Below are 23,764 nucleotides of genomic sequence, written 5' to 3' on the forward strand. Positions count from 1 at the left end.
AGAAACTAAACGATGTGTTTAATTTACTCAGTTTGTTGGGGAAACGCATATGTGGTCTCAAATATTAGAATAATATAAATACAACAACAACCGTAATGATAGCAGATGTTAGTTGAAAAATGAGTGAACCTGCTGTGAATGTGCGATAACAAAACATTTTTAACCCTAAATGGTACCAGGTCATTCGAGACAGTCTTGAGGGGCTGATGGACGTCACTGTCTTTGACGCTCATGTCCAGCCTACATCTGCCAACCAGGTGGGCTTTAACCCATGTCAAGAAGATAACGGACGTTGCCAGCAGCTCTGCTTTGCCGTGCCGGGCCAGGAGCATCCAAAATGCGGTTGTGCACATGGGTCGCTGCTTAGTAACGGAGTAACATGTGGTTACGGACAAGAGGAGTTTTTAGTTTTCACCACAGATTACACGCTGAACAGCCTGAGGTTAGATCCTCTGGATCACAGCACCCCCTATCCAGTGGCGACCTTGGGCTACAACTTGATGGCTTTGGATTATGACTTCAAGGAGAAGAGAATTTTCTTCACCCAGTATCTGGGAATTGGTCAGAGCAGAATTGGCTACATCACCACTACATCCATCACCAACCCGCCTGTCTTCATAGCTACAAGTGAGTTAAGCGTTAACTGTTGCTATGATCCCTTTGTTGGGACTCCATCTTGTCATATATTTTTCTTCCTGTTTTATTTTTCACTCTCTTCTCTTACCCCATTTCATTTTTTAAATTTGTTTTATAATCATTGTGTTATTCACTGTTTATTCATTACCCTCTTGTCTCTGTTACACTGCTCAGATTTGGATGACCCAGAGGGATTGGCGTACGATTGGGTCAATAAGCGTCTCTACTTTACCGACTACTATCGCCGCAATGTCCAGTCCCTGGGGGTGGATGGGATGAACCGCTCAATCGTTGCCCATGCAAATCGTCCCAGAGGCATCATTGTTGACCCCTGCTATGGGTAAAAGCAACAGCCCATTATTTTCACTAACTAGTGTCTACAAATTGGACATAGATGATTTATGTACTCACTATGGAGCTCCTCTCCTCCCTTCTTACTCCGCTCTCTCTTCCCAGTTACCTGTACTGGACAGACTGGGGCTCTCCAGCTAAGATTGAGAGGGCCACACTAAGTGGAAACTTCCGGGCCACGATCATTACCGGCAGCCTGACGACGCCCAATGGCCTGTCTCTGGATTACGAAGAAAGGATGCTTTACTGGGCTGACGCCTCATTGTATGTCCAGTTTTTGATATATAATGTGTTGCAACAGATCTCATACTGCTCACATTTTTTAACAACCCCTCTTCTCCCCTGCTGCTTCCCTCAGAGATAAGATTGAAAGGGCCACGCTAACTGGTGCCAACCGACAAGTGATCTTGCAGGGGGTCCAGTACCCGTATGCCATGACTGTCTTCCAACAGGACATCTTCTGGACTGACTGGACTGAGAGAGCCGTCTTTAGGGCCGGGAAGGACGATGGCTCTGGCTTCGCAGTGCTGGCCCAGGACCTGAAGTACCGACCAAACGACATCCACGTTTACGCCGCATCTAAGCAGGAGAGCTGCTCCAGCTCCTGTCAGCAGTTCAACGGAGGCTGCAGTAATGTCTGTGTTCCCGGTAAGAATACTTCCATGTGGGTGCTACTATGCAAGGCACCGAATTCCCTCAAATACTCCTTTTGAGTTATACATCAACCGACAGTGATTATTCAGATGACCTTTCCTCTAAAAATCTAAAATTGTGAATACAGCTTTCTCTAGACAAATTGTGTAATTTGCTTCTGTTCAAGGCTTATTTTACGCACTTGACTGATAATGTTTTGGTGCCTGAAATAAATCTAAACCAGAAAGTCTTCCATGATAAGGACAATACAGGTAACTGTTTTGTATTTCAAGTGAGTGCTTTTGCTCACTCAGACATACGAGCATGTAGAGAAAGTTCTGAACGTCCTAAACGACTCAAAGAGACACGCAGTTCTACTAAATATTAAGACTCTTCATTCTTTAAAGACTCTACATTCTTAATTTCCCTCACCTCCCATTATCTCTCATGCAGGTCCATTGGGCCCAGAGTGCCAGTGTCCTCATCAGGGGAAGTGGTACCTGGCCAACGATGGCAAAGACTGTATCACAGACACTGGGAAGCGCTGTCAGCCAGAGCAGTTCACCTGTCTCAATGGTGACTGCATCACAGCGCGCTGGAAGTGTGACGGCGACAACGACTGCCAGGATAAGTCAGACGAGCTGGAGAGAGTGTGTGGTGAGCGATGGGGTTTAATCTGACTTTAGACAGTAGATGGTTACCATTTTGAGTGGACAGACAAACCAAGTAAGCCAGCAGATTGTTTGCAGGTAATGTACATAAACACTGATGATTATTGGCATTTTAATCCCCCATTAGATATCAATTGTGTCACGCAATGCCAACTTGGGAAAGGGACACACGCATTATGTTATGTTTTGACTGGTAAAATTATAATGTCTGTTCATTTTTGGATTGCAGCCCTTACTTGTTTTTAAAAAAAGAGAATAAACAGAAAGTTTGTTATTCCTGCTCAGCCTTCCACACCTGCTCAGCCACGGACTTTACCTGTGACAATGGGCGCTGCGTGCTGCTCAGCTACACCTGTGACTACACAGACGACTGTGGAGACAACAGTGACGAGCGAGGCTGCCCCTTCCCCACATGTAACCCTGCTACCGAGTTCACCTGCGCCAGCGGACGCTGCATCAGTGCAGCCTTTGTCTGTGACGGCCACAACGACTGCCGAGACAACGCCACCTCTGACGAAATCAACTGCCGTGAGTGATGAATAAGCTGATCAACAACAAGTGTGTGTCCTGTGTTTTTTATTCTATGGTTGATGTTTTGATCTTTGCCCTCCTCTCCCCTCTCCAGCTGACAGGTCGTGTCCTGCAGGCCAGGTCAAGTGTGAGCGCAACAACATCTGCATTTACCCTGAAAACCTGTGTGATGGCTACAACAACTGTGGAGACAACAGCGATGAGAATCCTCTCTTCTGCGGTAAGTTGAACACTCAGCATTTTCCCTGCTGCTGACTGAGAGAGCGTAAGAAAGAGAAACATGCTGGGAAGAAGTGTATCACTTACAGAGTTTTTGTTTCACCTGCTAAGTAGATTAAGTAGAACTGGATGTATGGAAGAGTTTGTGTTACTGTGTTACAGCGGGTCGTACATGTTCCCCGGATCAGTTCCGCTGCGACGAAGGGAAGTGTATCCCCGACTCCTGGGAGTGTGACTCCATCCAAGACTGCATTGATGGGACAGATGAACCTCTTTCCTGTAGTGAGTTGTAGCGAGAATGTTGATATCTTCGTCAATTTCATCTTTGTAGTGACAAACCTTTCTTTTAGTGTTCCTAACAGGATTTCTTGTTGGTTTAATGAGTTTTTATTTAGTTGTGCATTTTACTTTAAATCCAGCAGTCAGTGTGTCCGAACAGATGCCGTGTATTTCCAAATTAATCAGTGATTACCATGTGCTAATCTCTTTGACTTTCAAATCAAAATGTTCAGCTTTTTGTTGCTGATTAGCGGTCTGCGATAAGAGTAGATCTCTTAGGGCATCTGTAAAAACAATTCTCTTTCTTTGTTCCTGTGCAGAGGATCAAATCAAAACGTGCAGTCCCAGCCAGTTCACTTGTACAAACGGAAACTGCATCCCCCAGTCAATGGTCTGTGATGGTAACAATGACTGCTGGGACACCAGTGACGAGGCTCCTGAACTACAGTGTGGTGAGATAGCACCTAGACATGTATTACACTGTGTGACAGGACTACTGGTATCTATTTATTGTATGTGATGTGTGAGAAGATAGAAACATACACTATATTTGAGCTAATTTCTTTTTTTTCTCAGCTTCATCCCATACCTCATGTGAATTTTGCCTCCTCGTACACTTTTATCTTGTGTGCTCTTAAAATCTTTACAGCTAAATGTGTAATTTGCCATCTCTAGTCGACCCTGCTCATCTTCTCTCCGTCTCCTTCAGGCCAACGTACCTGCAGTTCCAACCAGTTCACCTGTCCAACCTGGTTTCCCAGCTACCCGCGCTGTGTGCCTTTAAGCTTCGTGTGCGATGGAGAGAAAGACTGCGCCAATGCGGCTGATGAGCTCCATAACTGCCCCAACCGCACCTGCCATATGAATGAGTTTGCCTGTTCCAATGAGCTTTGCATCCTCCTCCCCTACCAGTAAGTATGAAGAGTGTGTGAGTGAACAAAAGTAGACATTATTTTTCCAGTCCAGAAACTAATTATCTTGTTACTTAAGAGAGTCAAATGACTTTGTCCTCCTCCCCAGCTGTGACCGTGTGAATGACTGCGGGGACGGCAGCGATGAGTTGGGCTGCACCTATGACACATGCAGCAGCAACCAGTTCACCTGCAGTAACGGAGCCTGCATCTCCGCCTCCTTCACCTGCGATGGGCAGAGCGACTGTATGGACGGCTCAGATGAAGCGGAGAGCTTGTGCGTCACGCCCCAGCCCACCTGTGCTCCTCAGCAGTACATGTGCAAGTCGGGCGATTGCATCGACATCAGTAAGGTGTGCAACGGACAAAAAGACTGCCAGGACAACAGCGACGAGAAAGGCTGCGGTGAGAGATTCGGAAATATGATATTATGTCAAAATATTGATGTGAATTGATTTGTCATTTATCTGTATCACATTTCTTTCTGCCACTTCACCTTCTTGTTCTGTTTAGGAGTCAATGAGTGCCTCAACCCATCAGTCCACAAGTGTGCCCAGCTCTGCACCGACACCCTCACTGGTTACTACTGTTCCTGCCAGCCTGGCTACCGACTCATGCCGGATGGCAAAGCCTGTGAGGACCTCGACGAGTGTTTCAGCACACCCGCCGTCTGCAGCCAGATCTGCGAGAACACCGTTGGCTCGTACCACTGCAAATGCGCCCCCGGGTATATCCGTGAACCGGATGGACGCACCTGTCGTCAGAACAGTGGCATTGCCCCATACCTGCTGTACAGTAATCGCTACTACATCCGCAATTTGACCACTGACGGGTCACATCTGAGTTTAGTCCTGCAGGGGCTGTCCAATGTGGTGGCGTTAGATTTTGACGACTATGAGAAGAGGCTTTACTGGCTCGATGCCGGCGCTGGAAAGATTGAGCGGATGCGTTTTGACGGGACTGACAGGGAGACGCTGGCGGAGGACGATATATTAGGAGCTGAAGGCCTGGCGATGGACTGGGTGGGCAGGTGTGTTATAGCGGGAATCATTTTATTATTAAAGCTGTCTTCGTTCATAAATTATTCATTATTCAATAATTTATTGTGCAATAAATTCCTTGTATGTGTTCACAATTACCTCCTAAGTGAAGCTGATTCTGATAATTAGTCTTGTACAAAACAGATACAAAAAAACTATTTTAAATCTACAGGAGAACTTTGCTCCTTTAACTTATATCAATTTATTTGTAAATACTGTTATGAGCATGGAATCAAACTCAACAAAACATGGCTGCAGGGATCTCAGTGAAAACGTTTGTGTCTGTTGCAGGAAGTTGTACTGGGTGGACAGTTATTACGGCTCAGTCCATGTGATGGAGCTGGATGGACGCTACCAGAAGAGACTGCTGTCTGGAGAATTCACTGATGGAAACTCCACTTATCTCATCAGCCGGCCTCGTGCTGTGGCGGTTAACCCTAAATATGGGTACAGAAACACACACACACACACAATATTAGAAATTTCTACTGTAGCTATTTCATAGATTTAAATGCTAAATATCCACTACAATATACTCTTTAATCCTTTTGTCTTTCCTCTTCTCTTTCCCAGATGGCTTTACTGGACTGACTGGGGTGACACAGCATATATCGGCAGAGTTGGCATGGACGGAAAAAATGTCAGTGCCATTATAACGACCAAGCTGCAGTGGCCCAGCGCTCTGACCATAGACTACACCACCAACAAGATCTTCTTTGCGGATTCTCACCTCAACTTTCTGGAGTGAGTTCAGAGAGTCAGACATTTGTCCATTTTGAGTTACCAACAAGTACACTTCAACAGGTGTTCCTGTGTAATAGTACCAGTGAAATGCCTTCAACATGTATTAACCCCTTCACTCTATCAACCTTCAGCTTTGCAGACCTGAACGGCCAGAACCGACACCGGGCCATCGCTGGTACACTTCCCCACGTCTTTGCTGTGTCCCTGTTCGAGGACTGGGTTTACTGGACGGACTGGAACACACATACAGTAGAGAAGGCTCACAAGTACACCGGCGAACAGCGCACAATCATGGGCAACAACACACATCGACCATATGACGTTCGCGTGTACCACCCCTACAGGCAGCCCCGCAGTACGTACATTTGACATGTAGTGGCTTATGTTCTTATTGTATCAATTGATGACAGCTCAGAATTGACCAATGTGTCGTTTTCAATCAACTTATTTCCCAGGTGAAAACCCCTGCTCCTCCCATCACCTGACCTGCAGTCACTTGTGTCTGATTGCTCCTGGTGGGCAACAAGCTACCTGCCAGTGCCCAGATCACTTCATCGGCCTCATGGTGGGCTTTAAGATCCAGTGTGTCGCCGACTGCTCCAGCACCCAGTTCCGCTGTGGAGACAATGAGAAGTCAGTCTGATAGAAAATCACTTGTGTTCCAATATCACAGTCCTCCACAACTCCATTCATCTCGCCAGTCTCACTGTCCTCTCATAGGAAACTTTATCCAAGTCACTGAAAAATGATGAACTTGAATGAGATTATTATGTTATAACAACGGAATCATATGAACAAACAAACAAAACAAAAAAAGCAGACAAGATAAAAAGTAGGAACGGCCGAACTATAGGGTAGATTATAAAAAATATCTTGCAGAATAAAATGTTACATTTGTATTCGCTAAGCTAACCTGTTAGTGTCCTGTCTTGTCCATAGGTGTGTTGCTATATGGTGGAAGTGTGACGGCCAGTCAGATTGCGGTGACGGCTCAGATGAACCTCAGACCTGCCCGCCACGTTATTGCCCCATCGGCCAGTTCCAGTGTCAAGATGGCAACTGTACCTACCCTGGCTTCATCTGCGACGGCCACTCAGACTGCCCCGACAGTTCAGACGAGGATGCAGCTCTCTGCAGTATAAAAAAATTCATATTTACTCTAATTAACTCCAACAGGGTAGAAAAGGCCTCGGCCAGGCCTTTATCTCATGAGAAGCCCTCACACTTAGGAATTAGTTCAGACAGATGTTTTCAAGCACAACTCAAGCTGCAGTCTTTCCCCCTTAGGTGACCACCGATGCCAAGAAAACCAGTTCCAATGTAAAAACAAGAACTGCATCCCCGTGTCCTGGCACTGCGACGGAAGGAATGACTGCACTGATGGCAGCGACGAGGACGCAGAGACTTGTTCGCAGAAGACGTGCCGACCGGGACAGTTCCAGTGTGCCAACGGGCGCTGTCTGCCGTCCAACTACGTGTGTGACGCTCAGGACGACTGTGGGGATGGATCTGATGAGCCGTTTGAAACCTGCAGTAAGTGGTTTATTATGAAATGGCAGTTTTAATGAATCAAATAATAAAATGATACAATACACTACCTAAACCAATGATCTAATCACATATATATATATATCTATACACCGCAAAATAAGCAGTTAATGCCATGGCTTAGCATTTATGCATTGTTTTTATTACAGTCTCAAAAAACACAGAGTCAGACAGCCAGGGTTTCATAGTCACATAAGTAATAACCAATCCCGTCAACTTGTGGGTGGGGCTTAAACGAGGGATATAGCTCGCCTAGAAGCCAGGTGTAGCTGCGTATCTCGATTTTGCAAGCTTAGTTTCTCTATTTTCAAACTGATGGCAGAGACGTGTTATGTTATAGGTCACTGTGGCAAAACAGAGCTGACAGTTTAATCAAGCATAGATTTGTTTTTCAGTTTTGTATATAATCAACCTCGACTCATCCATGTCTCAAGAGAATTAATGATGTATTGTTTTTTTCAAAATTGAAGAGGCACAATCTATTGATGTTTTCCCCTCTCATCCTCCATACTCACCGTCTCATTTCTTGTCTTAATGTTCTTGTAACATTTTGTTTTTCATTTTCTCTGTCTCACTGTCTCTCACTCACCATCCTCACTTCTGTGCCATGTCTCGTGTCTCCCTTTCTTTATCTGTCCAGTGGGTCCAGACTACAAGTGTGATGAGGACACTGAGTTCTCCTGCAAGACAAATTACCGCTGTATTCCTCAGTGGGCCCGCTGTGACGGCACCAATGACTGCATCGACAACAGTGACGAGCAAGGCTGTGGTCAGTACTGTACTGTGCATACTATGCTATGCTATGCTATGTGAAGGCAGAGTTGTAACAATGACTTCACTCGATGAGGAAGATCTACTTTAGTAATAAATACTGTGTATTACTGTATATGTTTTATGTTTTAAAAATGTTTACGGTGCTTCTTCGGGATAAAAAGAGATCTTGATTTGTCTACTGCAGCTCTAAACTGTACTGTTCGAAACAGAAAATTGTAAATAGCAGTATGACTTTTCCACAGTTACATAGAATTAACATAGTATTACTCACAATTTTTAAATAGGCAGGAAAACGTTCAATATCTGATAAAGACCCAGGCCAAAACAAGTTAAAAAACATACCACTTTGCACAATGCACAGAACGTTGTATGTATGTATTTGTTGTATGAGCTTATCTGGGGTTATGAATATGGGGTCTTATTGACCGTACTGTATGTTGAATCATCTTTTTGTCTGTGCATTTCTGACTTTGTCTTCCAACAGAGGAGGTGACCTGTGATCCTCTGGGAGATTTCCGATGTGACAACCACCGCTGTGTCCCCATCCGCTGGCAGTGTGATGGCACCGACGACTGTGGCGACAGCTCAGATGAAAGAAATTGCCGTGAGTGTCGTACTCCATATTTTTTTACAGCTCGATCCATCGCAAACCAGCAAGAGTCATGTGTCCACCAGGGTTACAACATTTTAATTATTTATTTTCCTTCAGTTTAGTCTTGTATTTGGGTTATAGTTCAATGCTGGTTGACACTATATATTATTATTATACACTATCCCATATTATAGACTCAAATCATCTTTAAAAAACAGTTTCTTTATATATTTTGAGCCTGTGTGGTGTATGCATGACCAGTAAGACCTTATTCTCTGATTTCATACTGAAGTTATGTGTCTCTTTCTTCTGGTGATTGTGGTCGATAGAGCCAAGGCCTTGCTCTGAAAGTGAGTTTCGATGTGACAGCGCACAGTGCATCCCTGGAAACTGGGTGTGTGACCACGACAACGACTGCGGGGATAACTCAGACGAACGAGACTGTGGTGAGCGGGCGGTGCGTCACCAACTCGTTCCCTTGAAATATTTTCTGTCATAAACGACACTCGTTACCACCTGGCTCTCTTCCAGAATTGCAGACGTGTCGTCCAGGTTATTTCCAGTGTGACTCGGGTCACTGTGTCCCTGCTGCCCTGCAGTGTGATGGCCGGCCGGACTGTCTGGACCTGTCGGATGAGACCAGCTGTCGTAAGTAAACAGCATGAAAACAAATGGCGAAGTGCCCGGCCCCTACAGCGCTCTAGTGCACTTGTATTTTGTTTTTGTTAGTGAGTGTGTGTTAAGAGGTTTCTGTGTGTCTTTAGTCAAAAATCTACCAACAATTGACATCAGCGATTAACTATTTTTTCATACCCCAACAGCTACTCGTTACCCAGGAGGCCATTGGTGCCCTCAAAACCAGTTTGAGTGTGCGAACCATCTGTGTGTGAGCCAGGGCTGGGTGTGTGATGGAGTGAATGACTGTGGGGACCGCTCTGATGAACAGCTCAGTTTATGCTGTAAGAAACATTTCGTGTATTGTATATGACAAAGTCCTGTGAAAAGTATTTTCTCTGTATTTCTGTGATTGACATGATCATTCATCCCTTAAAGCACGTTACAATTCTTACCCAAATCTTAACTAGGGAATTAATCTAAGTAAGCTCTGCAACCGTCTTTCCCGTTTATTCTACCTCATAATTAAGTCAACAAAGATGTAGAGACAAGACAGTTAAAAACCTGAAAAGCTAACATGTTTGAAAGCAGCTGTGTGTTGTTAATAATTTATTCTCGCAGAGGTTTGGCTGAACTGAGATTTGTGTGTGTTTGATCAGTGAATATCACCTGTGAGATGCCGTCCAGGTTCCGCTGTGCTAACGGCTACTGTATCTACTCCGGCCTGCTGTGCAACCAGAAGGACGACTGTGGAGACGGCAGTGACGAGAAGGAAGAACTCTGTAAGACTCACACACACACACACACGCACACGCACACGCACACGCACACACGCCTCAATCTGTTTCGTTCACCCGGGCTATTTTGTATATAAATATTGCTCGTGCTATGTGGCAGAAGGAAAGCATTTTGAAGTAGTGTTTCAACGCAAAGGGGCCAAAGACTGTATCAACCGAGGCTTTTAAAAAGTCACGGCTATTGTTGAGGATTATAATTGTCACCAATTAGCTCTCAATAAACTTGAAGACCGTGCAGAGGACAAATATGCAGATGCTGAGATAAAGCCAAACAAAGATATCAAGCTAAACAAATAAGCAAACTTAACCCAAGGAAACTGTACTGTAGCTTTATTTAAAGGCAAGAGCTGAACAACAAACTATATAGACGTCAGATTGTTGCTATATTATCAAACAAAATTGTAAAAAAAAGAAAAGAATAGAAAATGACGTTGGTAAAAATATTTAAAAGTAGTTAAAAACAGTTTTTGTGAGGCATAAAGATATTAATATACAAAAACAGCATAATAATTGTGTGTGTGTGTACAATAAATTAGGCTTTGTGTACAATTCAACACAGTTGTTGTTTCTTTATATTAAAAAATGTTGTGCTTTTTTTCTCTTCTTTCTAAACATAGCTGTAACCAGATTTGTAATAAATTCAGATTCAGAAAATGTAACACTAATCAGTTTCTGGCATCCCCGAGGATTAGTCAGAACATCACTAATGCCTCCTGAAATGTCCCCTCTGAGGCCACTGAAATGGGAAATCCCCAAATGACATTAGGGCGTCTGCAAAGCACACAAAGCCTGAAACATGCAAGGGATAAGGAACTAGTCTGTTTTATAGAATTGTTACACAATCAGCTTAAACATCAATCACGGCAAATTATTTTGAGAGCAGATTAAATATTTTTGTTTCGGGAAGAGGTGGATATCGGCTACCTCATCTAAAGCCATTTGTTGTCGGAGAGTAGATTGTAAAGACATACGGGGGGTCTGTGGAGAGGCCTTGAATTGCATAAGTCATTTAGTGAATATAGTATATTATGTTGACTGTAGAGAAAGCTCCAAATTCAACGTTAGACCAGACGGTGTACTTACTGTATGTTGATGACTCATTCTAACTGTGTCCCTCTCAGGCCGCACGCCCACGCTGCCGCCCTGCACACTGGAAGAGTTCAAATGCACCAACGGACACTGCGTGGCCCTGCCGTACGTATGTGACCACAATGACAACTGTGGGGACCGCACGGACGAATTAGGCTGCAGTGAGTATCACGACTAAAAAACACTCACTTTACTGGAGATGTCCTCTTTTAAAGTTTAAATTCAGTGATATCATGTTGCTGTTTAATGTGACCTTGCAGTTATCCCCTGAAGGGTTCAAAATTACAGACAACTGCATCTTCACAATTTTAAAGTAGAGATTTAAGATGTTTTGGTTCAGTATTGAACATGATTATTGCTGCGTTATGTGCACAGATAATAGCAGATCAAATGTCAAGACTACAGCAGTGCATTCCATTCACCAAAAGCCCCAAAAGGATTGTATAATAACAAGAAAAAGATCTCATATTTATGACGTACATGTTGCATAATTCTGAAAATGGAATGTGGTCTTGTATGAAAGCACATTGCATTCTCCAATTAAAAAGAAAATGGAGATGTTTGCTTATGTTTACGCCATTATTATAGCTATTACTTCCATATTGTGTAATTCTGACTTATCCATCCATTCATTTTCTACTTCTCTAGGGCCGATTAAGACTTAACGTCTCATAATTATGACAAGAGATCTCGTACTTGTGGGGTAAAAGATCTTGTGCTTTCCTGGTGATGATGGATGGATATGAATGTCATAATCTTTTCTCTAACCTGGTAGCTCTAGCTTCTTTTTTTAACATAATTTCTGAACAGAATATCCCAGTTAAGCTCTGATAATGACTTGGTCTAAGGCCATAACACCACAGGTGGACATAAATATCCTGTTGGCCGAGTTATTTATGGCTTCATGAAGTTTCGGTCATAAAGGTGACTTGGATTATAGTCAATTGTTGAATTATTCTGCCCATGTAAACAAAACCGTTGTTGCATTTCATCGAGCAGCTCTTACATTGTTCGTTACATGTGTCCTAAATGTGCTCTGTGCTGTCTGGCTCCAGATTTTGGCCATGAACGCAACTGTGAAGAGAAGCTGTGCCAGCACAAGTGCACCAACCTGAACGGCACCGGCTTCATCTGCTCCTGCAGGCCAGGATACAGCGTGGACCCAGACAGCACCTACACCTGCCTGGGTACACACACACACACACACACACACACACACACACACACACACACACACACACACTCTTTGGGTGCCCTTGATAGTATTCTTTAAGCACGTTTTTAGAATTCTACTAAAAGTACTCAAAAATATAATAATAAAGTATCATCATTCCAGTTAAAGATCTGATGGGTGCAACTGTAGAAAAGCTGAACTCTTTCTCACAATCTCTTGTTCCTTCTAGACATCAATGAGTGTGAGGTGTACGGCACCTGTCCTCAGGTCTGCAAGAACACAAAGGGCGGCTATGACTGCGAGTGTGCCCCCGGCTACCGGAGAGTGGGCAACGGCAACATGTGCGAGGCTGAGGGTGAGAACAAACTTTTAATGAATGTTTCTACTTCACTGAGATATAATTAAGAGTCATAAGTCACAAATGAGTTCTATCTGCTCCCTCTGTTAAATAGATATTTTTTAAGAATGCCCAAAACAGTTTTAAGTGTAAATGTCTCTGTCTCCCTCAGGAGCGACTCCCTTGCTGCTTCTACCAGAGAACATTCGTATCCGGAGGTTCAACCTACAGACAGAGACCTACCACGACTTCCTACAAGAAGAGGACCGCATCATGGCTCTGGACTATGACTGGGACCACAACAACACTGGCTTCAGTAGGTCACACACAGATCAATACAAGATACTAATAGACACAAAATACATTAAAGACTCATCTTAGATGTAAATGAACATATTTGGTGATGTTCTTTTCTCAGGTATGGTGTATTTCACTGTGGCCAGTAAGGACTCTGTAGCAGGTGCCATTAAGAGAGCATACATACCTTCAGTGGATGATGACAGCAACAACATCGGTGCTGCTGTTGACCTCGGCATCAAATACATCACCAGCCCAGACGGCATCGCGGTGGACTGGGTGGGCAGGTGCGTCTGAACTTACCCTGATGCCTTGAACCTGATGATTAGTTTATTACTTTTTTTATTTACATGAATGTGATGCAAAATAAAAAGCCTTTCTCCGTAAAAGTGCTGATTGATAAAGACTCTTTATTTTCTTATTGATGTGTCAAAACATATTTTGTGATTAGTTTTGTAATTCTTTTGCCCGTAGGAACCTTTACTGGGCAGACTCCAGATTAAAGAGGTTAGAAGTGGCCATGTTGGACGGACGCTACAGGAAGCAACTGGTCAAGACTGAGCTAGGCAACCCGTCTGCCGTGGCCGTCAACCCACGACTGGGGTAAGACACAACTGACTTTAAGGAACCAGTAAATATAGTTTTGCGTCTCTTTATGTTGCCCAATTCATACATTTTACACCTGGTTTTATTTGCTAGTCAGACTGTGTTTCACTTGAAATAGTTGTGGAACGTTGTTTTAACTAAAACTTGGTAACACGTGGCAGACAGTTTTGTATTTTTCAACTCTTATGGACATTCTCATGTTGGAGAAGTTCACATTGTGATGGAGGCACATTAACACAACACGTCAGAGCCCAGAACTCCAATCTGTCGTTTGTACAGGATGTTGTACTGGGCAGACCGTGGGGACGCAGCCAAGATCGAGCGCTCTTGGCTGGACGGTCAAGAGAGGAAGGTCCTGGTGGCCGATGGCCTGGGTTGGCCCACCGGTCTGTCAATCGACTTCACCAACGACGACAGAATCTACTGGTCTGACTCCAAGGAGAGCCGCATAGAGTCTGTTCTGCCTTCAGGAGACGGCCGTAGAATTGCCGTCTACATAGGTGAGGATTAGGAAGGACGGTCGTCAAAGAGTAGAAATGTGAAGTGTGAGACTGAATTATTCGGTATATTTCATCTGTTCATATGTGATATTAGTTTTAAGGAATTCCAGTAATCCTCAAGACCCCTTATCATCCATCCATATTCCATATATTTAGTATCTATCTCCATCATTTGGGGCTCTGTTAACATGTTCACATTTCATTGCCTTAGACGTGAGAAACCCCTTCAGTGTGAGTGTGTTCGAGGACCACGTTTACTGGAGTACTCAGGAGAAAGGCGAGGTGTTCCGGCAGGACAAGTTTGGCCGCGGAGCCAAGACCAAGCTGTTGAGCGCCGGGCCATGGCTGAACCAGGTCTCTGTGTACCAGCAGCAGAGATACGACTCCATAGCTAGTAAGCTGCACGCACAGTAACACATACAGTGCTGCATTAAGCACAGAGTCTAGAGTGCATGGGGTCTTTGTTTACAGTTTAAATCACCATAGTACAATCATGTTTGCATTTTGTTTTTCTGTGGATTCTTTTTTATTTAGAGATTAATCATTTATTTATTTACTGGTAATTTATTGTTGACCGATTGAAATGAAGTAATCGATGTCTCTGCAGTGAGGAATCCGTGTAAGGACACTTGCAGCCACCTGTGTTTGCTCCGGCCGGGAGGTTACACCTGCGCCTGCCCCCAGGGCACCAGCTTCATTCCCGGCAGTAACACCGACTGTGATGCTGGTGAGAAAACAACTATTTATTTTCTTCAGAAGTAGTCTTTTAATTACAGCGGACAAACTTTTATAAAGTCATGAATCTGTCGTATACATGATTGTCAGTTACATACCTGATGATGTCCCAGTGGTATGATTTATGTTGCCATGAGGCAGAGAAGTTCCTTTCAATGTTCCCATTGTTGATCCTTTAAATTGATTTCAGGGTTTGATCCGCCGCCCACCATGCCCCCACCGTGTCAGTGTCAAAATGGAGGAACCTGCTACTTTGATGACAACAACGCTCTTTGCATGTAACAAATGTTTTAGTTTTTACAACCATAAATTGAAAATACATATAGAAAAATATATTCATACACAAGATAATACAAATACAACAAACTGAGTAATTTGTTTGTTTGTGCATCAATATTTATTAGTCTACAAATTTTGTAAATTTGAAATGTTACAACTCTATTGTTTGTATTTTGTTTCACAGATGTCCTCCAGACTGGACTGGAGAGAACTGCCAGACAAACATATTCAACGTGGTCGCATCCTCGAGTATATTTGATTTCATAGCATTATAACATTCCACCATTCAAACGTTAAGCTTTATCTCTGATTAACTATACTATTAACAAGCTGCCTTTCGCTCCCACCTCCGTGCTTCCATCTCAGTTGGAATAGCGATCGGGGTGACGGTGGTGATTGTGGTTCTTCTGGCTGCTCTGGTCTACGCTGCCAGGAGGAAGTCCAACCTGCTTGAGAGAGTACGGAGCAACTTGCCCAGTATGCCATCCATGCCCAACCTCCCAAGCTTCAGGTGATATTCTGTCAGAAAATTGATATCCGAAATATTAGTTTTCTTCTTCTACCACAGAATTAAAATGAATGTGATTGTTTTACGTTGGTATGCTATGAACAGCATCATGTTACAGCTGAATTATCTTTGTTTCTTGTTCATTTCTAGAAATGGTTCGTCTCCAAATGCATCAACAACAGAGCGTGACACGAGGCTGAACTTTGAAGCGGTAGGTCAAAAAGCAAAACAGCCATTCATGACAAGGGATGGGTATCGTTAGTATTTTATATAAACTAGTACTATTATTGATGCTACTCATTAGTGTGGTTCTTTATTAATACTCTTATTGGTTCTTCTATATTGCTAAAACATTTTCTTCATCCTCTCTCTTACTGCTAATGTGGATAAAGGGAGGTGGTTTGGGATTGGGAGTTAGGGGGGCATCCCTATTCATGACAGAAGCAAATGTTTCATACCAAACATTTATCTAGCTATGTTTCCATTTGCGTATTATTATGCGCATTTTTAAGTTTTGAGTATTTCAAGGCATTTGAAGCCTCCGCAGGGCTTGTGACATTCCAAAAGTTTGCTTAAAATGAGTTTGACGATTGAATAGAAACATGGCTAATGGCTAACCAATCAGATAAACAAAGAGCTATCGTGGTTATCAACCCGTTGTGTCTACTTGTCGTCTGATGTCAGGTTCCCTCCATGTCTGTGTCCATGGCGGAAACAGACGGGAAGAGTTTTGAGAACCCAGCGTATGAAGTTGGAGAACAACCTGCAGCCACGAGGACGGCGGACGCAACCTTCGCTCCTGATGAATCAAACCAGGTCCATAAACAAAAGCACTGCTCGCCTGTAGAGATTAACATGATGATGGCTGCATATATATATCACATGCTACATGGCAACTGTTTTAAATTATACGCCAAAGGGTAGTACCGAGAAATGTGGAAACATAATGCAGCGCATCACTTCTATAGTGTTGGATAATAAGCTTCAGATGTTGCTGTATTTTGATTGGCTGGTCTTGTCCTGTGTTTCCTTGCTCAGGAGAACATAGATAACCCTTTGTATATGGAGGAAGTTAAAGTTGCGGACGAGCCCACAAGAAGTGCTGACAAACCTGCCACTGTCAACGAGGTCAGTTTCACATTCATCACCAATTTAATGTCCCAGAAAAATGATTTATCTATCTCATAACTCCAAGGCTTCATTCTGAAATATCACACCACACTATAGAAATTGCAGAGGGAGAAATATCTATTATTACGTAATAAATCATATTGTTTTTGTCAGTCATTGAATCAAGAGTAGATGTCAGGTCTTCAGTTCGTACTGACTGATATTCCTTTAAACCAGTTTGAACCTTGTGGCAATTTTAGGAGCCTTTTGAGAACCTGGCATACAGCTCGGACATAGAAGACGTTGATGTCGCTTCTACACAACCAGCTGCTTCAAGCACACATGTAGCGCATGACAAAATGTTGCACAGTGTTTATTGCTCAATATCTGAAAACATAGTTAATTACATGATGTGAATGTTTTATTATGAGCAGCTAAATGTCTGATATAGAATATCTAACTGTGATGTGAAGTCTTTGTATGTACATGTGTGAACACGTGTGCTTGTTTTTATCCTTAATTATTGAGGCATTTCATTTCTCCTCTTTCCAGCAGTTTGAACCCATTGAGGAGGACAGTTTTGCGTCTTTCAAAAACCCCACATACATGGTGAGGTCAGAGTGACAGTAAGCTCAGATTGAATGTTTCAGGGTTAAAACCGGCAGCGGCAAGTGTCTCAAAACACGATCTATCGCTCTGGATTTAATAGGACTTTATAGATTGTATTGCGACATGCAGAGCTGTTAAAGTTTTGCAAATTATGGCCATTAAATGTTATATATTTTTACTTTAATTTGACGACTTTGTAGTGACAGTATTAAAGGCAAATCACAGCTTGTGTTGTCCTTTTTGTAAATGATGTAACCTGATTTCATTGAGTCTGAGACTTAACCTATTTACATAATTGTTGAACAAGATCATTTTGTTTTATGTCTGAATATTGTATGCGACATGTATGCATATGACATAAACCGGAAACACAATATCTCATTGCTGGCATTTTTAGTAATTGTGATCTTCCAACAGGAGCAGCACCCACCAGATTCTGACGTTTGATGTTGTGATCTGTACATCCAGAGATTAGACGGATCCACGTTTCAGGTCTGGAACCTCATTCATTGTCATTGGAGGACGTAGCATTGCTGAAATAACAGCACAACCTGAACAAGTAGAGCATTCCCAACACTGACAGACGCATAACAAATCAACCAAGACATTTTGTAAAAGAAAGATATATTTTGTGTGAATATAAATTTGGATGGATATACATGTTTGACTATTTCCATGTAGCTATTTGTGTAAAAAGATCATAGACATCACAGACATGATTAAATGTAACTAATATGAGACTCATTCAATAAGTGAATGAAGTGAATAGAAACTTGTAAATGACTGTTTATGATTAATTTGTTTTATATCTTTATTTACATTTTGATTTTGAGGAACTTCAACATTAAAACTGCTGTTGTCATCACTTTATATCTGTGTGTTGTTTTTTTAAGATGAAGCCCCTGATGCTGAGCTTTGTTACTGTCTCTCCCTCTTACTTGCACCTTTCTTTGTGCGACAGTGAACACATCACAGCAGGATCTGTCATTACGACGAGGCCGATGTTATCCACTCGCTGGTCACAGATAGGACTCTGATCCCAAGCTATCTGACCCACTGAGCTAAGATGAAATGCTTTCTCATCATCCATTTAATAACGCAGAGAGCCACAGTTTGAGACCGTAATCACAGGGCAGCAGCAGCGACTCTGCTCCTCTCCGACTGTCACAAATGTCTGAACACATCAAGGTCTGCTTGAACTTGCAACAACTAGGCCAACCAGATGAGCAAAGGGACAAAAGAGAGAAAAATCACAGGCACTGAAGAAAAGTGCAAACACAATAGGGAGGACTATAGACCGCCGGCTTTGTTGTGGTCCATGATTATTCGTAGTCCCTCACAAGGAGTCTGACCCTCAGCCAAAACATGTACCGTACCGCTCACAGAGCGAGAAACATGGAGGGAGGGGATGAATATAATAGAAGGGTTTGAGATGGGCGGACCAAAGAGGCATGCAGCTTGCAGCATGTGTGCACACTGTGCTGCATTCACGAGCTGTCAGAAAGACTCTCATGAATGAACCAACAATGATATTTACAGGATTCCTGAATAGTCAGGAAGTTGTTTGTTTTTCAGTCAAGTTGTTGTTTTATGTATTGGTGAGAATAAAATATTTAGGAGGAACATTTTCTGAATCATATGTTTCAAATATCTGAATATGGACATGTGAAGCCATTACAACAGCCCAACAGAGAGAGGGTGATTGGATTCATATCAGGTGAATCAAATGAAAAATTATAGCAAAATATTTAAGTCAAATGAGTCAAAATGATGAGATTCTAAGTGATACTATGACATACTGTAAGTCAAGATTCTGGCTTTACATAAAAACTGAATTATGAGTATATTTGTCATTTCCAATGTCTATTTTTTTCCTTTAGCTGACAAAAACAGGCTTCCATATATGTTTTGCATTTCGTGTAATATTGTATATTTTAGATCCCTATTTCCACTTTCTGTTCATTTCTCAGTTAGCAATAAAATTAACTACACAACTTGAAACCACTCTAAATGAACTGTCAATAATGATCAGATGCCATGGCTGGATCACTGGACAAAAATCAGCTGTTTTTGTCATCCACTCCCTTGACCCCTCCTCACTCAACATTTTTTGTTCAGAATATCCATCAATTGAACACAGTATAACTAAAATAATAGTGTCAACTAACAGACTCCTTTTTTGACACACAACCTCTACAAGACAGGGCCACAAGATTATGTAAAAATATTTTACTTGATATTGCACTTCAGTGGTGTACATTTCTTTCTCTCGTAATGCTCATTACCCCCTTCCTCATTTTTCATCCAGCAAAAAGCAGCATCAGTCTGTTTTCATCTGTGAATCTTGGGTGTTGGAGATTACGAGGAGCACCTGAAGGCAGCACGGACTGATGCGAGTGAGGGCGAGAGCAGACTGACTGACAGAGGGGGGGGGAAGGGGCGGCTCATTGAGCGATAGACTGGATGGAGCAGAATAATACAACCAGTCAGCTGAAGACAGAGTGCACACAGAGAAATTCACACAGAGAAAGAAAGAAAGAAATAAGAGAAAACACTCTCGTGTCGGGTTGAAACGCGCACGCGGAGAGGAGCCTCAACAAGGTAAGGATGCTTTCTAACGTGCACGGACTGAACTCTGTGCAGCTCTTTAGCACTGTTCATGCATGTGTGTGACAAAGAGAAAACAATGTCTCCAGGGAAACTGTCAGGTGGTCTTAGTTTGCACAAATGTAGAAAAAGGAAAATACAAAACCGCATTCTGCTTTTGTGTTATTTAGGCTTTTAATAAATTGAGGTTTCCAAACACAAGTGTGAGTAAAACCATGTGGATGCGTGCCTGTGCTGCATGTTAATGAGGGGTGTGCATGCACCTGTGATTAATCAAATTTCCAAATATTAGACCAAGCTGTTGTGACGAGTGTGAAGGGACTAATGCACGTGGGCATGCGCCGTCATAGATTATAGGCTAATTAAGTAAACAGTCTCCTGCTGATGAATTTAAATGGCCAATCAGTTGTTGATGGTTTGGCAGAAACAGGCCTATGACTTCGTCAGGCTTTGCTGCAGAGCAGGACAGAGTTTCATGTTTTATGGCCTCTTTTGTGAGAGCCATAGAGATTCAATGAAGGTCAGGGTTCTGCACAGTTTAGTCAACAAAGAAAACATGTGCACCCGTCGGAGGTTAAGAGGAAAGTCTAGAAACTTTTCTTCCTTTTTCATGATTATTATGGTTGGCGTAAAAAAAAAAAAAAAATGGTGTTTTCAATGCAAATAAGTCGGATTGATTGAGAAGAGGTCTTTGTTTGCAGGCCCCTGCTACACTACTGTTTTTACACACACTTACACACACACACATTACAAGCTCAGTGAGAGTTTAACATCAGCCATCAGTCAAAAAGCCTCTGAAGTTTGGCTCGCCACCAGACAGGTTGGCACTTTGTCAACCATCCGTCCCTAAAAACCTAGTTGGCTGTTGAAATCCTGAAACGAGTCGGGTTTCTGTCCCTCAGTCGGGGAGCCAAAGTCAATCTCTGGAAGTGATTCTTCATCCAGCTGAGGCTCAGGGTGGGCGAGCTGAAGGTGTGCTGATGTGATGTTCTTCTTATAAGCCTCTTAAAGGCCGTCTGGCTCCTGACCTCTTTGGCACTATATATTTCAGCACAAGCATTTATATACACAATTAAAATATTAACTAAATCTCTCCCCTTTGTTTTTGTTCCTACACAATATTTCAGCTGTTGACCGACTTTAGGATTAGAGCCGAACCAATTAGTTGATTGACAGAAGAATAATTGGCTACTATTTTGTTATTTGTCTCCGCTTTTTTTTTTTTTTTTCAAAGCAAAAACAGTGAAAAAAAATGCCAAAGATCTCAAATGAGATGATTTCCTGCTTTTGGACTTGTGGTTAAACAAAAAGGAGACATTTGAAGGGGTCACCTTGGGCTCTGGAACGTGTTTTTTGACATTTCATAGATTTATAATAGGCCACTTTTGGTTTGCCACTTAAAAGAGAATAGAAAGCATTATATTTGTTGCTGTAGATTATCCTAATACCTGAGCACAATGTACAGCAGGAAACATTTTTTTCTTTTTTCAAACGGACATTGGAATGAAATCTGTCCTATCCAGATATGTCGGATTGGCCATGTGGGTGGCATTATAGGTGGTGGATGGTCGCATACACACAGAGCGGCGGGCAGATGGCATCGGCAGTGTGTCGACGACCTCGGCCCTCTCCGTCTCCCTCTCGGGACCCGTCCCAACAGCAAATGAGTCTGGCAAACAGGTGGCGTGCATGTTTGCTTGGTTTTGTGTGTGTGTATGTGAGTGAGTAGAGAGCACAGTAACATAAGGTTAAGCTCTCCAAACACAATGTCAGTATGATAAACTACTACACTGACTTGACTGGAGATTGTGCCAGTGCCGTTTAGTAATGGGATGAATCATTTCGTCACAATCCTGAAGTTTTGTGAAGATAAATGACAACGAGGCCGACATAAAGAGACACCGGGGACAAAGTTAACTGGTGAGAAACTCCGGGAAGCAGTCAAAGCATCAAAGGGACAGTGAGGATTGTACTGTCAGTCATCAGACGGTGAGGAGAGGCACGTGAATACGGCATCTTTTCATGATCCAGCACAGTCATGTGAGGACGAGCAGCCAGGGGGAAAACCATGAGTAGAAACATGACAATAATATTACAAAACAATAAGGAGCACTCAGCTGACAGCTCTACTATATCACAGTATTAGTGAGGCTTCAGTGCAGTAACAAGATAACCTAAAACGGTATAATATGACATTGTTTTTATTGAAATATAAGCAGACGCCATGCTTGTTGAAGTCTTCTTGAGCAACTCTACGTCGACCCCTTTGTTCCTAGAGACCAGCTGAAAATCTTCACCCTGAAAAAGCAGAAACCTACATGTCGACACACTTTAATTCAATAAATCACTCGAAATGTATAATCCCTGATTACAAGTGGCGTAGATTCATTTTCTGTCAATCCCAACAATAATCAATTATTCAAACAATTGTTTCATTTGCTGTATATTTCTTCTTGCTATAAGTACAAGTGTACAAAATCCATTTCCTATCGATTCATATTAGAAAAGATGAATGCTGATTGCTTTTCAGTCTAGCCTCTGCTGCTATTCAGTTTCTGTTCTAATCTTAGACTTTTCTAATCTGCTTCATTGTATTCATTGAAATCCTCAGTGATGCAGCGAGCGCTGCCGTCTTAAATCAAGGAGGCTAGATAATACCACCATATGGCCAGTGGTAACCTGGTAAGTATTCAGTACTTCAGTACGGAAAGATGTCGGCGTTAAGCTCTTCTCAGCCCGTTGTAATTAGAGAGAGTCGGATTGAGGGAGGAAGAGACGGAGTGAAAGAAGGTCAGGGACGGGGTTCAAGAGTGCAGGGAGGAGGGTGAATGGAAGCAGAGAACTGTTCACTTTGTTGTTGGAACCAAGTCTTCTCAATGGAGCGGAGTTGTACAGCGGCCAACAGATGGCAAATACAAAGTCAACATATGAAGACAAGGAAATGATGATTAACCTCTGAATTTGGAAATAATAAAAGTTAGAAGACACTTCTTTCCTACAAAGCAATTACAGATGCAGTGAAGTAGATAAAAATGTTGTAATGCCTTGATATCATGCGTTGTCGACCTGGTAGCCCACCATATTTCCTGGATATCCTGCTGACAGGGAAAATAATAAACAAAAGTGAATCAATATTTTATTATATACGTTTATTTAGTTGGTTGACGCTGTGCCGGCCTGTCAGAATGTCAGTATTTCTCTCCTGATAATGTGCAGGATGGATTTTATTTTTAAAGTGCCGCTCTGTCGACGCAAAATGAGGGAATGAAGGCGCAGATATGCTGATGGTGGTCCAGCATTAGGCCCAATCAATCTGGGGATATTATTATTATTATTGAGGCGCACTGATGGGGAGAGGTCAAGGGTCATGTTACGGACTATTTCTTGGCCTGGCGCAATGACTTCTGGGAGACCACACATTTTCTGGCCAACTATAAAACCTCAGTGTTGTTTGTTTCACATTCAAGTATTTGTATAGATGAAATGATTTAGATAGAATGTGTTACACTGAGCTATAGAGGTGCTGGCAGGACAGAGCCAGACATCCCCCCCCCCCCCCCAATACTCCATCA

The 23,764-nt window shown here is 42.7% G+C and overlaps 2 protein-coding genes across 2 annotated transcripts in view; both read left to right on the top strand.

The window, feature by feature from the left end:
* Positions 1 to 17,600, top strand: part of lrp2b (low density lipoprotein receptor-related protein 2b) — a 35,236-nt gene extending 17,636 nt beyond the window's left edge. Inside the window, exons 41-79 of the mRNA XM_031842942.1 lie at positions 180 to 627; positions 811 to 976; positions 1,093 to 1,251; positions 1,346 to 1,635; positions 2,074 to 2,277; positions 2,577 to 2,819; positions 2,917 to 3,042; positions 3,204 to 3,323; positions 3,641 to 3,772; positions 4,030 to 4,231; positions 4,341 to 4,636; positions 4,745 to 5,261; positions 5,563 to 5,718; positions 5,845 to 6,015; positions 6,147 to 6,370; positions 6,471 to 6,648; positions 6,955 to 7,151; positions 7,303 to 7,548; positions 8,204 to 8,332; positions 8,822 to 8,941; positions 9,259 to 9,375; positions 9,461 to 9,577; positions 9,751 to 9,888; positions 10,204 to 10,326; positions 11,463 to 11,591; positions 12,486 to 12,617; positions 12,834 to 12,959; positions 13,114 to 13,257; positions 13,360 to 13,525; positions 13,713 to 13,841; positions 14,124 to 14,344; positions 14,556 to 14,738; positions 14,952 to 15,071; positions 15,725 to 15,869; positions 16,017 to 16,077; positions 16,551 to 16,682; positions 16,905 to 16,994; positions 17,237 to 17,320; positions 17,529 to 17,600. Of these exons, the coding sequence (XP_031698802.1) occupies positions 180 to 627; positions 811 to 976; positions 1,093 to 1,251; positions 1,346 to 1,635; positions 2,074 to 2,277; positions 2,577 to 2,819; positions 2,917 to 3,042; positions 3,204 to 3,323; positions 3,641 to 3,772; positions 4,030 to 4,231; positions 4,341 to 4,636; positions 4,745 to 5,261; positions 5,563 to 5,718; positions 5,845 to 6,015; positions 6,147 to 6,370; positions 6,471 to 6,648; positions 6,955 to 7,151; positions 7,303 to 7,548; positions 8,204 to 8,332; positions 8,822 to 8,941; positions 9,259 to 9,375; positions 9,461 to 9,577; positions 9,751 to 9,888; positions 10,204 to 10,326; positions 11,463 to 11,591; positions 12,486 to 12,617; positions 12,834 to 12,959; positions 13,114 to 13,257; positions 13,360 to 13,525; positions 13,713 to 13,841; positions 14,124 to 14,344; positions 14,556 to 14,738; positions 14,952 to 15,071; positions 15,725 to 15,869; positions 16,017 to 16,077; positions 16,551 to 16,682; positions 16,905 to 16,994; positions 17,237 to 17,320; positions 17,529 to 17,600 (6,753 nt within the window). The remainder of the gene's footprint in view (positions 1 to 179; positions 628 to 810; positions 977 to 1,092; positions 1,252 to 1,345; positions 1,636 to 2,073; positions 2,278 to 2,576; positions 2,820 to 2,916; positions 3,043 to 3,203; positions 3,324 to 3,640; positions 3,773 to 4,029; positions 4,232 to 4,340; positions 4,637 to 4,744; positions 5,262 to 5,562; positions 5,719 to 5,844; positions 6,016 to 6,146; positions 6,371 to 6,470; positions 6,649 to 6,954; positions 7,152 to 7,302; positions 7,549 to 8,203; positions 8,333 to 8,821; positions 8,942 to 9,258; positions 9,376 to 9,460; positions 9,578 to 9,750; positions 9,889 to 10,203; positions 10,327 to 11,462; positions 11,592 to 12,485; positions 12,618 to 12,833; positions 12,960 to 13,113; positions 13,258 to 13,359; positions 13,526 to 13,712; positions 13,842 to 14,123; positions 14,345 to 14,555; positions 14,739 to 14,951; positions 15,072 to 15,724; positions 15,870 to 16,016; positions 16,078 to 16,550; positions 16,683 to 16,904; positions 16,995 to 17,236; positions 17,321 to 17,528) is intronic.
* Positions 17,601 to 20,049: 2,449 nt separating this feature from the next.
* LOC116381372 (MAGUK p55 subfamily member 3-like) overlaps positions 20,050 to 23,764 on the top strand; it is a 14,947-nt gene continuing 11,232 nt past the window's right edge. The window contains exon 1 of the mRNA XM_031843479.1: positions 20,050 to 20,186. The gene's annotated coding sequence lies outside the window, so the exon portion shown is untranslated. The remainder of the gene's footprint in view (positions 20,187 to 23,764) is intronic.

This window comes from Anarrhichthys ocellatus, unplaced genomic scaffold (genome assembly GCF_004355925.1).
Source record: "Anarrhichthys ocellatus isolate YVR2014 unplaced genomic scaffold, GSC_Weel_1.0 scaffold4, whole genome shotgun sequence".
NCBI classification, from domain to species: Eukaryota; Metazoa; Chordata; class Actinopteri; order Perciformes; family Anarhichadidae; genus Anarrhichthys; species Anarrhichthys ocellatus.